The 16,962-nt window shown below is 51.3% G+C and overlaps 2 protein-coding genes across 2 annotated transcripts; both read right to left on the reverse strand.

Annotated features, from left to right (window-relative positions):
* Positions 1 to 7,861: 7,861 nt before the first annotated feature.
* Positions 7,862 to 10,968, reverse strand: SPEF1 (sperm flagellar 1). Its single transcript, XM_036244467.1, has 7 exons — positions 10,465 to 10,968; positions 9,320 to 9,431; positions 8,820 to 8,976; positions 8,583 to 8,622; positions 8,392 to 8,452; positions 8,067 to 8,190; positions 7,862 to 7,969 (listed from the first exon to the last, which is right to left on the reverse strand). Exons 1-7 carry the CDS (start codon positions 10,571 to 10,573, stop codon positions 7,862 to 7,864), a joined length of 711 nt encoding a protein of 236 aa, XP_036100360.1. The 5' UTR covers positions 10,574 to 10,968.
* A 2,027-nt stretch (positions 10,969 to 12,995) lies between these two features.
* CENPB (centromere protein B) lies at positions 12,996 to 15,866 on the reverse strand. The gene has a single exon (XM_036244466.1). The coding sequence runs from the start codon at positions 15,633 to 15,635 to the stop codon at positions 13,815 to 13,817; it is 1,821 nt and encodes a 606-aa protein (XP_036100359.1). The 5' UTR covers positions 15,636 to 15,866; the 3' UTR covers positions 12,996 to 13,814.
* Between the last annotated feature and the right edge of the window lie 1,096 nt (positions 15,867 to 16,962).

The raw sequence follows: 16,962 nt of genomic DNA on the forward strand, positions 1-16,962 counted from the left end.
TCTCTAAAAAAAATCAAAAATGTTTTTAAGTAATAATTAATAAACAATTATGATAACAACAACAATGAAGAGATTTATGGTCTCTTCTCTGGTGTGGTTGTTGTGCCCCGAGGGGTCCGGAAAAAGGGAAGTTAACTTGACATTCCAAAGACATAGTATCATAGATGCAAAAAGACAATAGACAGGCTCAATTATGGTAAAGATTGACTTGTCAGGGGTCAGGGAAGATTCTAGCCTAGGACTTGACTACCCAGGATAAACTTTTTTTAGTTAAAAAGTTTTCATTTCAGACCATCCTATGTGGTTACTACTGTAGGTCTCTGAGTTTGTAAGACCACCACACAGACCTCCCCTGAGCTTGTGAGGTTTAGTATGTGGCTCCTTTTCACCTATAAATTGTATTCTAATGTCTATTCTATTCTTCAAGGTCTAAAGTTGGCAGACAGTGGGCCCAAAGCAGCTGCAGCTGTATTTAGTTTGGCCCACATGGGCTTTTAAAAAATCTAACTCTTCTTTTCCTCCTCTCCCTCTTTCTATTCTTCTTCCTCCTCTTCCTCTACTTATTCCTCTTTTGAAATATCAGAAAATCTAACAAGATGGACTCACATTCCAGCTTGGCACCAAAGCCTGGCACATCAATTTGCTATAGTCCCCATCAATCCCTATTTTCTCACATTAATTTTACCTTCTGGGTCTGTGCACACATTTGATTTTACATACCTTCATTATGCTACCTTCTCACCTGGAATGCCCTTCCTACTCTCCTCTCGCGGGCAAAACTTGCCCTCCCTTCAAGAACAAGTTAAAGCCTGCCATTTTTTATGTCTTTCTAGCCAACTTCCCAAATCCACCCCTGGCTCTTTAAACACAGAGACTAGCTGCTGGCCGGGGACTGCCTGGTACTCCAGTAGTCCTCCCCTGATCCATGATTTCGCTTTTTGGGTTTTCAGTTACCTGCCATCAACTTTGGTCCCAAAATATAAATGGAAACTTCCAAAAATAAACTACTCATAAGTTTTAAGTTGTGCACCATTCTGAGTAGCATGAAGTCTTGTGCTGTCCTGCTCCATCCTGCCTGTTACATGAAATCATGCTACATATGCTACCCACCCGTTAATCACAGTAGTAATCTCTGTTATGAGATTGGTTATCAGAGAAAGAGAGAGAGAGGGATCACATTCGTATAACTTTTGTTACAGTATATGGTTATAATTGTTCTATTTTATTATTGTTGTTAATCTGTTACTGTGCCTAATTTATAGTTATGTATGTGTAGGAAAAAACTATGTATAGGGTTCAGTAACTCGCCAAAGCTTCAAGCATCCACTGGAGGTCTTAGAAGGTAGCCCCTTCCAGATAAGGGGGGGGACTACTATATATTGTAGTGCATATTCTAGTGCATGTCTTGGTAAACATATGGATGCATTTCTCTTGAATATATATTGAGGACTGGAATTGCTGGAACATAGCTGTGGTGGCTTTATAATGTGCCAACTTACGAGGAACTACATTTCCCAGAATCCTCTTCCATGTATGTTTCCAATTAGGGTAGGCCACAACAGACATTTTTACATGAGATTTGGAGGGTGGAAAAAAAGCAGTAGCTATACTGCTTTTTACACTTGCAAGGTCTAGGCAGGAGCTTTGTAGCCCATGCACTTTGTTGCTAATCTGCTGGCTTACCTCACTGACATGAGGGCAGCACCCAGGCTCGTAACTGCTTCACCTTGCCCAGGATCCTCCTTCAGCTTCTTGACTCCTGGGCCAGATTAGAAAAGGGCACCAGTTTCTAGTATGACACCCACACCAGCAAATTTGGAGGCAGTGGGATACCCAGCTGGTGTGGCTCAGTGGATTGAGCAGGGACCCATGCACCAACAGGTCACCAGTCTGATTCCCGGTTTTGGGTTCAATCCCCAGTAGGGGGCGTGCAGGAGGCAGCCAATCTATGTTTCTCCCTTTCCCTTCCTCTCTCTCTCTAAAAAAACCAATAAAAACATATCAAAACATTGTTTTTCTTTTTTTTATTGATTTTAGAGAGAGAGGAAGGGAAAAGGAGAGAGAGATAGAAACATCGATGAGAGAGAACATCGATTGGCCGCCTGGTTCCCACTGCCTCCTGCATGCCCCCCACTGGGGATGAGGCCCACAACCTGGGCATGTGCCCTGACCAGGAACCAAACCAGTGACCTCCCAGTGCATGGGTTGATGCTAACCACTGAGCCACACCAGCCGGGCAATAAAAACATTTTTTTTAAATGGAGGCAGTGGGAACTAACTTTGTCCTCGAGGGTTCCAGCTTGGGCTCTTGGATTTCAATTTGTCCTTTCTCTTCCACACTTTACATCCATCTTCCTTTCCCAAATGCCTGACCTGTGAACTTTAAGCTCCAGCATCAGATGCAAAACAACAGCCTTACAGAGCCTACTTAACAGTTACCTGATGTCAAATCCCTGTAACAAATTATTTCTGCTTCTCTGATTGAACTGATACACTAGCATAGGCACATCCTCATCAGTATAAAAATTAGCAATTAATTTTGTAAAATCACATCGCAAACGAAGCAGGGCAACGGGCCACCAATCTTCAGCCTCTGCTCTGAACCATGCCCTTGTGGAAAATATTTTATTTTATTTATTTTTATCCTCACCCGAGGACATTTTTCATTTTTTTGTTCAGATAGAGTGGGACAGAGAGAGAGAGAGAGAAACATCGATGTGAAAGGGACACATCGAGTGGTTGCCACCCACATGACCAACCAGGGGACAAACGTGCCCTTAGCAGGAACCGAACCCGGGTCTCTCTGTACCGCAGGCCGACGCTCCAACCGCTGAGCCAAACCGGCCAGGGCCCTTGTGGAAAATAATATCACAATATCTATCAAGATGGCAAATACAGTCCTGGCAGGTGTGGTTCAGTAGTTATAGCATCAATGTCACAGGTTCAATTCCCAGTCAAGGGCATGTACCTGGGTTGCAGGTTCAACCCCCAGGCCTGTCCTGATGCATGCAGGAGGCAACCAATCGATGTGTCTCTCTCACATAAATGTTTCTCTCTCTCTCTCTCTCCCTTCCTTCCTTCCACTTTAAAAATCAATAGAAAAAATACTTTCAGGTGAGGATTAACAAAAAGAAAAGATTGCAAATACATGTATTCTTTGACCTAACAACCCAGTTCTGGAATTTATTATGCAAATATACTTGTACACAATACTAAATTATGAATGTGTGAAATTATTCATTGTTGTATTATAATAAAATATTAAAAACCAATCAAATGTCCATAGAGGACTGATTACATTTGGTACAGACAATAGAATTCTATTTGGTACAAGCAATAGAGCTTTAAAAGCAGAGGAAATTTTCACTGTACATACTGATATGGAAAAATCTTGCATTAGTCAAGGTTCTCCAGAGAAACAGAACCAATGGGAGACAGAAACAGATGAATTAGCTCATGCAGTCCTGGAGGCTGGCGAGTTGCAAGATCTGTGGGATGAGTCAGCAAGCTGGAGACCCAGGAGAGCCGATGGTTTAGTTCCAGTCCAAAGGCTTGCAGACTCAACACCCATGTTTTGAAGAATCCATGGAAGAATCCATGTTTCAGTTAGAGTCCAAAGACAGAAAAAAGCCCATTTCCTAGTTCGAAGGCTGTCAGACGAGAGGAATTCTCGCTTACTTAGGGAGGAAACAGCTTTCTTATTCTATTCAGGCCTTCAACTGATTGGAAGAAGCTCCCACATCAGGGAGAACAATCTGCTTTACTCCATCTACCCACTTAAATGTTAATCTCATCCAAAACCACTCTCACAGAAAACACCCAGAATAATGTTTGACCAAATATCTGGGCACCGTGTGACCCAGTCAAGTTGGCATTGGCCATCACGTATCTATAAGAGATCCTGATGAGTGGAAAATCAAGATACAGGAAAGAGTGGGTAGTCTGCTTCCCCTTTATGTTAAAAAAATGATGGGAGAAAGATAACAATAAATGTGCATATTTGCTTGTATTCACATTAAGACACTCTGAAGGAACACACAAAAACGAAAGAAAAAGGTTATCTCTTGGAGGTGTGTGGGGACCAAGGAGAGTTTTCACTTTGTTGTTGTTGTTGTTGTTGTTAATCCTCTCCCAAGGATATTTTTCCATTGTTTTTTAGATAGAGAGGAAGGGAGGGAGAAAGGGAGAGAGAGAGAAAGAGAGAGAGAGAGAGAAACATCGATGTAAGAGAGACACATCCATTGGTTGCCTCCCGCATGACCTTGACCGAGGCTGGGGATTGAACCTGCAACCCAGGTATGTGCCCTTGACTGAGAATAGAACCCGTGACCCTTTGGTCCTCAGGCCTATGTTCTAACTGCTGAGCCAAACTGGCCAAAGCAAGAGAGATGTTTAAACAAGAGTTATAGACTTATAATGTGTGATGTAACCCACCTTCATATATATTATTTTTAAAATTTTTATTTATTTTATTTTTTGCATTTATCTTCAGATAGAGTGGGAGAAAGAGAGGGAGGAAGAGAGAGAGAGAAACATCAACAAAGAGACACATCGAGTGGTTGCCACCCTCACGACCCCAACTGGGGCCGGGGACAAACTGCAACTGAGGTACGTGCCCTTAGTGGGAACCGAACCCAGGACTCTCTGGTCCACAGGCCGACAGCTCTTAACTGCTGAGCCAAACCAGCCAGGGCCCACCTTCATATTTATTCCCAAGAAACATTCAATAAAAGTCTCTATTGCCTTTGGGGTTTGATCTGTAGGGTTTTGAAATATTATTGTGGGTCGAGACAGATCCAGGCATATCTGGGAGTAGGAAAATGGTGAAGGAACTCAAGGAAGAGGAACCTTCAGGACCTGGCCCAGCCTCTGCTATGGAGAAGGTCAGCAGACTCTTAAGGGGGTAACCCCCATCACTGAACCTGCATTCTGGGTCCACTGTGCTCCTGTCAGGCAGAACCATGCCCTACCCCACATCCTGATCCTCAGATCCCTCCAGAAACCATTCCTACCAGCTCACACACAGAAGCATACAAGTATGGTCCATGGATGAAAGGTTCAGAGAACAGAACTCTGGAGACCCAATGCACACTACAGAGGGAGAACAGCGCTAGAGCTGGGCTCAGTACATGTGCAGGGCTGTGGTCAATTTGGGGAAAGGCAGAGGGCCAGGCTGAAGCCAGTGTTAACCTGAGACCAGGCTGAGTGCAAAGGAGGGGCACAGACCAAGGTCAGGAGTAGTCATCAATTTTTATTTTATTATTTTAGGAACTTGGGTAAACAGAATTGGACTCCACATAATCCTTGGTTCACGACCCTCTCTCCCCACTTGTCCATAAACAGTCCACTTGTGAACACCTGTAAAACCACCACTTGCCCCAAGAACTAAAACATTACAAATAATATATCTAGCCCAGCTGGTGTGGCTCAGTGGTTGAGCATCGACCCATGCACCAAGAGGTTGCCAGTTTGATTCCTGGTCAGGGCACATGTCCAGGTTGTGGACCCAATCCCCAGTGCGGGGCATGCTGGAAGCGGCCAATTGATGTTCTCTCTCATTGATGTTTCTCTCTCTCTCTCCCTCTCCCTTCCTCTCTAACATCAATAAAGAAAATTTTAAAAACCCACAAATAACATATCTACTCATGTGCCTCTTGCATCTCTGCCCTCTGCTCTCTCTCAGAAGTAACCACTAGCTTATATTTTATCCTCCATTGCTTTTTCCTCTTTGTAGTCAGCTTCTAAGATGGCTCCCAGTGATCCCTGCCTCCTGGTGTTCAAACCTATATGTTCCTCTCCCTTTGAATGTGGGCTGGACTAAGTGACTTATTTCAAATAAACAGAACATGATGGATGTGATAGATGCCACTTCATAATTGCAGTAGGTAAGACTACTACTTCCATCTTGCTGCAGATTCTAATTCTCTCCCTCCCTGGATGACAAGGAAATGAGGGCAGCCACCAGCCAATAACCAGCAAGGAACTGAAGCCCTCACTCCAACAGTCCACAAGAAACGGAACTCTGTCAACAACCAAATGAACTTGGAAGTGAGTTCCCCCCCAGTGGAGACCACAGCTCTGGCCAACACGTAAATTGCGAGAAACCCTGAAGCAGCTCTGAGGACCCAGCTAAGTCATGCCTGGACTCTTGAGTCACAGAAAAGATGAGATAATAAACGCATGCTGTTTTAAGCCATTAAGTTTGTGGTAATTTGTTACACAGTAATAGATAACAAATACAAATTCTTCTCAGTCCCGCCCTGGCCGGTTTGGCTCAGCGGTTGGAGCGTTAGCCTGCGGTCCGGAGAGACCCGGGTTCGGTTCCCGCTAAGGGCATGTAACTTGGTTGCAGTTTGTCCCCGGCCCTGGTTGGGTCGTGCGGGTGGCAACCACTCGATGTGTCCCTTTCACATCGATGTTTCTCTCTCTATCTCTCCCTCCCACTCTATCTGAACAAAAAATGGAAAAATGTCCTCGGGTGAGGATTAAAAAAAATAAATAAAAAAAAATAAAATAAAAAAAAACAAATTCTTCTCAGTCCTTTTGCTATTACAAAACGTTTTGTTACAAACATTGCTATACATGTGTCCCAGAACACAGAACACAGAGCTTAAGTTTCTCCTGGGTATATGCCGAGTATATGCCTAGGAACAGAACTGGGGGGGGGGGGGGCTCAGGATTTGCCAATGTTCAGAGTTACTGATCAGAGTTAGGGTCATGTATCCTGATCAGGATTGGGAGTCGAACTTGTCTTCAGTCCATGGAACTTGGGATCAGTCTGTGAGAAGGGTTGAGAGTCATACAGAGGACACATTTAGGAGTCAGTCCACAGGCAGGGTTTAGGGCGAGTATGTGGCTACGTTTGAGGAGAATATGAAGTCTGGGTTTGGACAGAGTTGGAGGACACTGTGAGGGTGGGTCTGCAGGGCAGACTAGTAAGGTCAGAGATATCAGCCTCTCCTAGTACAGAAGACCTGACAATGTAATGTCATCAACCTACCAAGCAGTGGCCACCCAGGGCTCAGCTGCCTACAAGGTAAAATCCACTCTGGGCCCAAAGGCTCTTTCACTCAAGGGGTGGAGGGGCAGTAAAAGGAAGGCAGGACCTCACTGTCCACAAGGACCCAGGCAGAGAGAAGGCAAGCTCAGGAAAGAGAACACAACACCTTTAATGGGGGCAGCCCTGTCCCATATACTCCAAATATTCTTAACGATAGCTCATGGGAGGGGAGGGGATAGGCACAGCAGATGTCTTTCCCACCTAGCTGAGCCCACTCCTACCCCTTCCTCTCCAGGGGCTGCACTCCAGCCTCCAGATGGGTCCCAATTGAGCACCCAGGAGGGGCAAGGGACACCCTCAGCTGCCTGGAGCAACTTCCCCCATGGCCCAGGGCACAAAGAACTAGCCTGGATGGAGACACCACTGTTCTCACAGCTGGATGGGAACCCAGTTCTAGTGGTGTGGACCCAGCAGGGGTGGGAATGGGGGTGACCACCCCCCAAAGCCCAGCACAGGGAGCTCCAAGGTGGAGCCCCTGGTGTCTGGCACTGCTGTGGGGTGCACACCAGGTCTCCGCACATGGTTTCTGGTTTCTGGGAAGCAGTCCATTCTCCTGACCCAGATGGAGTGGAAGGAGGTGGCTCAGTCCAGGACTTCCGTGGGAAGGTTCCTATCCCACCACCCCGCCCACGCTCACCCTCACCCCAAGGGAGGGGCATCCTTAAGCCCCAAGAGGCTCCTTGGAGCTGCTGGACCTGCCCGCCCCATTAGTCTCTCTGTGGGTGCTTTGGCTGCAGTGTCAGGGCTCTGGTGGATACTGAGGCATCCCTGCGACCTGAGCTGCTGCTCGCCGCTGGCTGCTCACCGTTGCTTACGTTCTGCCTGCTGGAGCCGGCGGGAGAGGTCATCGATTCGCACATTCTTGAGCTGAAGGAGGTGCTCCAAGCGCCTCACCTTCATCTGGAGGACCTGGGCCATGTCGCACAGAGGTCAAGCCCAGGGACCCGCTGCCCTCTGTCCCAGCCTCTGCAGGCCCCAAGCCACCGTACCTTCCCAGTATTCTCACCTGCACGGTCTCCTGTGAGGCCAACAATTCCTGCTCCTTTTCGGCGATCTGGAGGACGAAGCTTGGATCGCCATGCAGCACCTGGCTATACCCAGGAGGCCGGGGCGCTGGCAGTCTGCCTCCCCTGGAGTGGGAAGCAGCTTAGCGGAGGCCTGGCCCTCGGGCCCCACACTTCCCCTTCCGGTGCCCCTTGGCCAGGCACCCCCCATCCCCACCCCACACCTCTTTCTTGCCTTCCTAGGAGCATCCCAGTTCTGTGCTGGGAGGTCACCTGTGCTGGGAGGTCACCTGGACTGGTAAGGTCAGGAGCTCCCAGCTTCCTTACCTGAGCTGTCCCCCTCCCTGGGGGTCCGCGGCACCTTCCCCTCGGGCCTTCTGGGACAAACCTGAGAAGAAGTAAGTGATAGAGTAACCCTTCTGGAGTTCTATCCCCCCACCCCCACCCCCACCCCCATAGAAAGGAAAGACAAGAGGAAATCTCCTCCTGGGAGGAAGGAAAAGTAAAAGTCACTTTACCCACATCCATGTAGCCAGTGCCATCCTGAGGAGCCAGCTCCTAAAAGAACCCGGGGGTCCACTGTGAGCTCACTCTGATCCATCCCCAAGGAGCCCTATGTCCCTTCCACCGTCTCCCAGCCCAGGCTCCCTTTAACCAGGCACCTTTCTTCCATACTTATCGCCAAGGTGGGGGCTTTCTGCAGCCTGGGAAGCTCCTTCAGAGCAATGGGAGAATAAATCTGAGTAGCGTGGCACCTGTAAAGAGCCGGAGTCCTGCTTCCTGCGCCGCAGCCGATCTTCCAGGCGCTGCCTCAGCGGAATGAGCACCAACTCAACCACGCCTGGCGTGCACTGCGCGATCTGGCGCATCACATCCTCCGGTACCCAGAAATTCAACTTGTTCAGCACCTTCCTGGGGTAGACACAGGGATGGCAGACCAGGTCCTCAGGAAATGAAGTGAGGGGGTGGGAAGAAGAAAGGGAATGCAGCAGTTGCTGTACTAAGTGTGCAGCCCTGGGGAATGGAAGGGCTCCACACCTGAGCCTCATTGTTGGGTGTCCACAGTTACTTTGTTGTCTCCCAATAGAAGAGTTTCTTGATTTTGTTACCAGACAATTCTGTCTGCATTGACTCTCACCACCCTGTCATCAACACCATCCCGGCCTGGGTTGTGGAGACCATAGGAGGTGGAAGGGCTGCCCCCGCCCAGGGTACGGACTGGAGATCCCGCTAGGGCACCTAGATATTTGGCTACCTGTTCAGGTGACCCCAGTTGCTGAGCTTCTGCTGGATAGAGTTGGCAGGGACATAATTGTGCATCTCCACCATCTTGGGGAAGTAAAACTTGATGACTTCTGCAACCAGGACTGAAGGAGTGGGAGTGGGAGCAGACATAGAAGATGGGGGGATGGCAAAGAGAGAAATAATGGGTGGGATGGGAGAATCAGGGGTGGCAGAGTGGTGGGGCCAAGTGGAGAGGTGGAGATGTGGAAAGGGAAAGGATGATAGGGAGGGAGAGGATAGGTGGGGGAGGGGAGATAAAGGAAGTGAGATCAGTGATTAGCTGGAGACTAAGCCTCCAGCATACCCCAGAGGGGTTGCATCCCTTCCCCACTAAATCTGGGCATTTGAAAACTGTGGTCTCTGGTGTTCTAAAAGAGAATGACTCTCCAAGGGAGCCCTTCAGGATCTTGGGGCTCCATCCTAGGCATTCATATAGATGCACACACATACCCCAACACCAAAGTCCCAGGAGAAAATCACAAACACACAGACACAGGTGATAAGATCCCTCTACAGATATGCACATGGTACAAAATGTGTAGACACACAGGATACATACATGCCCAGACACACATAGGCACACATACAGCACATACACGCTACACATGCAAACACACAGAGATGGACACATACACATACATATATTTCCATTACTGGAATTCCAAGAGACAGTTACTAACATACACACACAAGCACAAAGAGTCACATATTAAAATCCCAGGAGACAATCTTAAACAGATACCTACACAACCACAAAGCAACATATATGCACACAAGACACCCCTACATACATACAGTACAGAGTGTGTCAATACACATATGAACACACACACGCTCAGACTCCTATAAGACAAACATACAGAATACAGCAATGTGCATGCACACAGAGGTGCAAAAATACATACACAGATACACATCTTAATCATTAAGTCCCAGGAGGGAGTCACAGACTCATACTCAGACACATCTCTACAATTGAAGTCCTAGGAGATAGTCAGACACTCCCCCCCAAACATACGCACCCCACATGCACACAAGCATAAAGACATATTTGCACAAAGACCCCTTACACACGTGCGTACAGGACAGAACATGTGGACACAAACAGGTGCACACCTCCGTCACTGAAGTCCCGGGAGAGATTTCTCTTGGGCCGGGACAGAGGGATGTTGTCTACCCACAGGTACAGCTGGTGCAGTGCCTCCTCGTCCACGCTGCCCGCCATTGGCACCCTGGGCAAAGGCAGGGCGTCCCAGCCGTGCAGCGTCCAGCCTCAAACTCAAGGCTGCTCAAGCGCCTCCTCCCTCGCCGCTGAGGGCGCCCAGACCTTCTGCTTCTCTAACCCTGAGACTCCTGTCCCAGCTGGGAGCGGACATATTGTTTTCTGAAACCATGACAACCATTCTTGACTCCGGGGAGCAGAGGCTTCTGGGAGTTGTAGTTTACCCGGTTACCTCCTCTCAGGCCCCAGATTTGATGAAAAGACGATTATAGGTGGCCTTGTCTTTCCCACCTCCCAAGAAGAAATCATTTTTGCCTACGCCACCTGCTGACCAGCTACTGGCTCACTCTGGGTCCTGCCAAAGCCAATCAGGCCCCAGAACCCCTGCGCCAGCATCCCCAGGGTTGGGATCCCCCTTCCGGATCCTTAAGCAGTCAGCCCCAAGTGAAGGCGGCATCTGCTGCTTCCCATCTGGACTGTGTGATAGTGCCTCCTTGCTGGGTCCCTCCTCAAAGCTCTGTGCTCATAGGTCATCACCACTCCTCCAATTCCAGCAGTGTCCTGGTGGGGCATTTAATGTGTAACCCAGACTCCCAGGGAGAACACCAGAGCTTGAGGATAGTGTCTTGGTAAGGTCATTTAACTCCTTAACCCTATTAATATCCTTTGTGAAATGCGGACAGTTCTCACCTATTTGTTTCAATGGGGTAATGGAGAGAATAGGAAGGGTATTTACAGAAGACCTGTATTTGCATGGGGACTGCTAGATTAGGCGTTGTTATAGGTCTGAGTTGAAAGAAGACCTGTGGACACTTCCATATCCCTCATCTACCTCCAAAATGCTATTCTTTCATCGGTTAGAAATTGATTTTAGTAATCAGTTCCATTTCAAGAGGACTACTTTTAGGAAGATTAGGAAGATGGGCCTTTCTTTAGTGGAGCACAGTGCACCAGTAAAGAGCCACTTCTAGGGTCATCCTGGGGAGAACCCTTGCTTCTAGACTAGTGGTGTAGCTTTGGGCCTCCCCTGTGCCTGTTTTCTCATGGTTTTACCTACCTCATAGGGGCTTTGTGAGCATCTGAAGTGCTTGGCACAGCGCCTGACGTGTGGCAAGAGCCCTATTAACATCAGTTGGTGTTATCAGTAATGAGATGGTCCCAGTTACAGCAAAAGAGGCAAGAGACAAATGGAAGGGATTTGCCTTATTTGAGGTGAGGGACTTAGATCAGCCAGGGACACCTGGAGAGAAAGCTACTGCTCCCACCTACTTACTCCAGAGCAGGCCAGGAGGTAGGCTGGGCTTCCTCGTGACTTTCTGGTCTGCTCTCCAGGGCACAGATGGGGGTGGGGCAGGATGACAGTAAGGGAAATACCTACTACATTTTGCTGTCACTTAGTTTCCAAGCCTTCAAGGCCTAAAAAAGGATTTCTGTTTGCCAGGAGTGCAGAAAGTCAAGAATGACGTGATGACTCCCCTTTGTTTGTCATACATAGTGGCCTTGCCTTACTAAAAGGGACCACACCCAGGGCAGGCAAGAGACAAAAGATTACCTGGATATCCCCTATACCCCCTTAACATTCTAGGGTGGAGAAAGGAACTGCAAGGGGGCGGGGAACCACAGGGGTGATATGCCAGTCCTAGCCAAGGTGGGAAAACCGGTTTGGGGCCCAGAGCTGCCTGCCCTGCTAAAGCTCTGGCCCTCCCCTAGGTGGAACCGCTGGGGCCTGAAGGCCTCAATGCTGGAGGGCCAGGAAGGCAAGGCTGGCCAGGCAAGAAGAAGGGGGGTAAGATCACTGAGAGACCTGTCTTCACCTTTGGACTGGGGGGCCCCCTGGAGAGCACCGCACAGGGAGTTGCTAATTCATCTTCAGCCTCTTGGGGCATGCAATCTCTCCCCAGCTATATTATCTTTTTTTCCCATCACTGTCCCTAAAGATAGCCTCTAGGATTGAAGATGCTCTCTTAAGGCACCTGTATGCCTTTCCAAACTCCAACCTGGAGCACAGGAGCTGCCCTAACACCCCTTTCTTTCTGCCCTCTGGCCCCACTCCTGCAAGGACCCTTAATGAGCCTTCACAGGCCTAGTTCCCAGGTAGCTACAGTCTAATTTAGCCCAACAGAAACTGTTGGCTCTCTTCCTCCTGTCCCAGCCAAGTGACCCCCAAGCTCCTCTCTAACTCCAAAGCAATGCAAGGCCCGGCTTCCTTAAACCCAATCCCAGGCAGGTGCACTGAAGACCCCTACCTCTCCAAGTCTAGATAGCATTTAGATATGGAGGTGGCCCCTCACCTTAGTCAGGGCCTAGGCTGTGGTCACTCTCTCAATACTTGCTTTAATGTCCCACCAGAACAAGGACCAAAGGGCACAGGGAAAGGATGTGTCCCCAAGACAGACGCAAGCCCAAAACCATGAAGGATGCACCCTTGGCTGTTAAAACATTCACCCCCACAAAAGGGAGGTGGACGGATTTATTGAATTCAAACTGGGAAAGGAGCAGCTGGACGACTGGACTCTGGGCCCAGCCCCAGGCCCCCTGCCCAGGATAGGACCCTGCCAGACAAGAAGGAGAGGCATGGGGCCTGCAGCTGCCCTCAAAGGAAACGCCCATTTTTACTCCCCTGGAGGGCCTCTTGGGACCTCCAATCTGTTAAAACCAAGGGCCAAAGTAACATGGGCTAGGCCAGAGAAAGGGATTGGGGAGGTGGGAAAGCAGGCAGAGGCAGGCTCAGGAGCCTGCACTGAATTAGACTGTGCTTCTCGAGGCGGTCTGGGGGTGAGGATGGGGGGCTGCCAGCCTCGTGGGGGCCTAGGCTGGACCTTCCTCTGAAGCCCTTCCCAGAATGGCTTTGGGGTCCCCCCCCACCAAAGACCTGGTGTGGACGGCAGAGGGGAGAGGCACTCTCTGGCCAGGAGCTTCCAGGGCTCATCCCTGGTGGTTGCTGTGGCCTAGTCCACTGATGGCATGGTGTGGTAGCACCGGACAGCTCCCCACCTGGTCCCCCAAGTTCAGGGGCAAATGGGGAGGAAATAGGACTCTGAGAAAGAGGCATTAAGCAGGCAGTGAGGCTGACCCCAGGCGAGCCCTACCAAGGTGACTGGGTTTGTTCACAGGGCCTGGGGAACATCACTAAAGGATCTGGGGCTCCCCAATCTGGCTCCATCCACAACAGCTGCCCAAAGAGTCCTTTGCCCTGGGCTGGTGCTGCCACAACCGGGTTAAGGGCATGGCTAGGCCCAGTGGCTCAGCTTTGATGTCCAAGACCCCGAACTCCTGCCTGCCTGGCGTGGTTCTTCCTGGTCACATGGACCAGATCGTGTTCCAAGTGGAGGATGTGGCTCTGCACACGATCGTCAATGGGGAAGGAGGTCAGGTACCTCTTTACCATAGCAAAGTAAGCCATGGCCTCCCCAAAGCTGGGCACAGGCACCTCATCACCATCCTCCTCCTCATCTTCATCATCTTCTTCATCATCGTCGTCGTCATCATCGTCATCGTCCTCCTCTTCCTCACTGTCTGACTCAGAGTCCTCCTCACCTTCCAGGAAATGGAGGGTAGGGTACTGGGCCTCCTCCTGGGCACCATAGCCTCCGAAGCTGCCACCAGCCTCCACTACACCCTGGGCCCAGTCCTCTGCTTCCAAGCCCTCAGAGGAGCTCTCCTCCTCTTCCTCCTCCTCTTCATCACTGTCATCTACATCACCCTCCTCTTCTACCTCCTCTTCCTCTCCCAACTCCTCTCCTTCCCCCCCTTCCTCCTCTTCTTCCCCTTCTTCCTCCTCCTCTGCCTCCTCCTCCTCCCCTTCTCCCTCCTCTTCCTCTTCCTCCTCTTCTTCTTCCTCCTCCTCCTCCCCCTCACTCTTGAGGGCAGTGGTGATGGTAGCATTTGGGCCACCCCCGAAGCCAGCCTCACGAAAGCAGGCAGCTATATCAGAAGGCTCCACTGCCTGCCAAGCTGCAGCCACGAAGTGCAGGGCCTCCATGAGGCCCAGCTGAAGGCCTGATCGATCTTGTCCCTCTAGTGCAGCCATGGCCTTAAGCAGCATAGCCTGGCGGTAGTGGCCCTTCACCTGCTGGACCACTCCCCGCTCCAGTGGCTGCACGGTGCCCGGCGGAAAGAAGGCCAGCTGCACATGCCGCAGGCCCGAGGTATCCACCGACTGGGCAGCCAGGCGGCCGGCAAGTAGCAGGACTCGGCGAGACTCTGCAGCCATACGGGTGTCTAGGGCCTTCAGGTACTTGGCCAGGGCCTGGGTTGTGACACCACCCTTAGAGTTGGCGGTGTAGTCGCAGGGCAGGCCGGCTTGGCCTGCACGGGGCTTGGCTGACTTGCCCGCCACCAGTGGGGGCAGTTTCTCGCTGCCGTCGGCGTTGGCGCACAGCAACACACTAAGGCGCTGGGTGGCCCTGCGCGCCCGTCCATCGCTGCCACACAGCCCCGCGGCCTGATCGGGCAAAAAGTCGTACCATAAACTGGTCTCAGTGGCGCTGAACACGTCCTGGGAGGCGTAGCCCTCGGCCACCGACGGCGGCTGCTCCTCCCGAGCGCGCCAGCCCGTCGTACCCCCACCACTGCCCTCCGAGGGCACGGCAGGTGGGCTGGCGGGCGCTGCTGGGGCCCGGGAAGCAGTGCTGCGCGAGCGGGCGCGGGCCACGCCACTGCAGGACACTACTCCGTGGCGCCGGCGGAAGCGGTCCAGCCAGCCGTTGGAGGCAGTGAAGTCATCCATGCCCAGCTCCTCGGCTATCCGCAGAGCCTTCTCCTTGAGAATGATGCCCTTCACGGGCAGGCCGGCGGCGCGGATCTGTTGGAACCAGGCGATAAGCAGCCCCTCGAGCTTGTCGTAAGGGGACAGCTTGTTGGTCTTGCGGCAGGTGGAGGCCACACCGTACTTGCGCTCCGACGCCAGGATGGCGCGCTTGTTCTTCAGGATGGTGCTCAGCGTGGACGGCGGGATGTTGAAGCGCCGCGCGATCTCGCCCTTGCGCAGGTCCGGGTTCTCCTCCACCTCCTGGATGATCCGCGACTTCTCCCGGAACGTCAGCTGCCGCCGCTTGGGGCCCATCCCGGCGCGCCCCCCGCCCCGGGGCCCGGCGCCACCGCCGCCTCCCCGGGGCGGGGGGCACCTGGTGGCCTCTCCCGCGCGCCCCGCCCGAGACAAAGCGGCTCGCGGGGCAGCTGGCAGGGTGGCGACCCGGCGGTGCCCGGGACACCTTCGGGGGCGCCGGCGGGCGCGGCGCCGGGCGGCGGGCAGCAGGCGGCGAGCGCGGGCGAGGGCGGGTGGCGCGGGCACGGAAGGCAGGAAGTGGCGCGGCACGGGGAGCGGGGAGCGCGGCGAGCGGGGCGGAGCGGGCGGAGCGGGCGGAGCGGGATCTCGCGGGAAGCGCGGGGACGCCCGGCACCGCCTCCCCGCCCTCCGCGTCCACCCCCTTCCCTGTCCACCCCCCCTCCCCGCCACCCCTGACCGACCGCCGGGAGGCGCTGCGGTCTGCTGGACCGATCAGCGCTTGGGCTCCCGGTGACCCGGGGGCAGGGGCGCGGTGTCCGGCCACTGAGCCGGGTGGCCTGAGATTTGCTGCTTGTAAAGAATAACTACTGTGTTTTGTATTTTATGAAGGTAAGAACAATTCACGTTTTGGGCAGAAACTGAAAATACAGGAAACTAGAAATCACCTATCACCCCCCAACACCTGGAGAGATGCGCAGGTAACATTTTGATACATTTTCTTCCAGTCTTTTCTCTAGGGAGGAGCATGCAGTTTTCTTTTTTAAAAAATGTATTGCATAAAACTGGCATCAGACTGTATAGACTGTATATCTGGCATCTCCTGCCACTTTACCTGGCATCAAGTGATGAGAATTTTGCCATATCGGTAAAGTGTTGCCAACATGCTTTTTAATGGTTGTATATTGTTCCAACTATGGGTGAACGCTAATGTATGTAGCTTATTGTTACACATTTAAGTTATTTTTATAATAGCCACACCAGTTTTAAATCTGTTTGTTGGTGATCTCACAATCCATAGATAAACACTGATAACATCTCAGTGTGTCACATGCATATAAACATAAATGTATGAGTTTGTAACTACAGAAATAACATCAGGTATATACATAGGCATACATACACATGAACCCTGAAACCTCTTGTTCCTGCACCAAACACATAAAAATGTAATTCTTGCCCTGGCCGGTTTGGCTCAGCGGTTAGAGCATCGGCCCGCGGACCAGAGAGTCCCGAGTTCGGTTCCTGCTAAGGGCATGTACCTTGGTTGCAGTTTGTCCCAGCCCCGGGTGAGGTTGTATGGGTGGCAACCAGTCGATGTGTCTCTCTTACATCGATGTTTCTCTGTCTTTCTTTCCCTCTCTCTCCCTCCCGCTCTATCTGAAGA

Source organism: Molossus molossus, unplaced genomic scaffold, assembly GCF_014108415.1.
Source record: "Molossus molossus isolate mMolMol1 unplaced genomic scaffold, mMolMol1.p scaffold_m16_p_6, whole genome shotgun sequence".
In the NCBI taxonomy this organism is placed as follows: Eukaryota; Metazoa; Chordata; class Mammalia; order Chiroptera; family Molossidae; genus Molossus; species Molossus molossus.

Coding starts and splice junctions, on each gene's coding strand:
- SPEF1 (XM_036244467.1), bottom strand. CDS start 10,573: ATGGCGGGCAGCGTGGACGAGGAGGCACTGCACCAGCTGTACCTGTGG. Junction 8,191..8,391: donor CAGGGAGGGGGACAGCTCAG/GTAAGGAAGCTG, acceptor TTCCCACTCCAG/GGGAGGCAGACTGCCAGCGC. Junction 7,970..8,066: donor CCTCACAGGAGACCGTGCAG/GTGAGAATACTG, acceptor GACATGGCCCAG/GTCCTCCAGATGAAGGTGAG.
- CENPB (XM_036244466.1), bottom strand. CDS start 15,635: ATGGGCCCCAAGCGGCGGCAGCTGACGTTCCGGGAGAAGTCGCGGATC.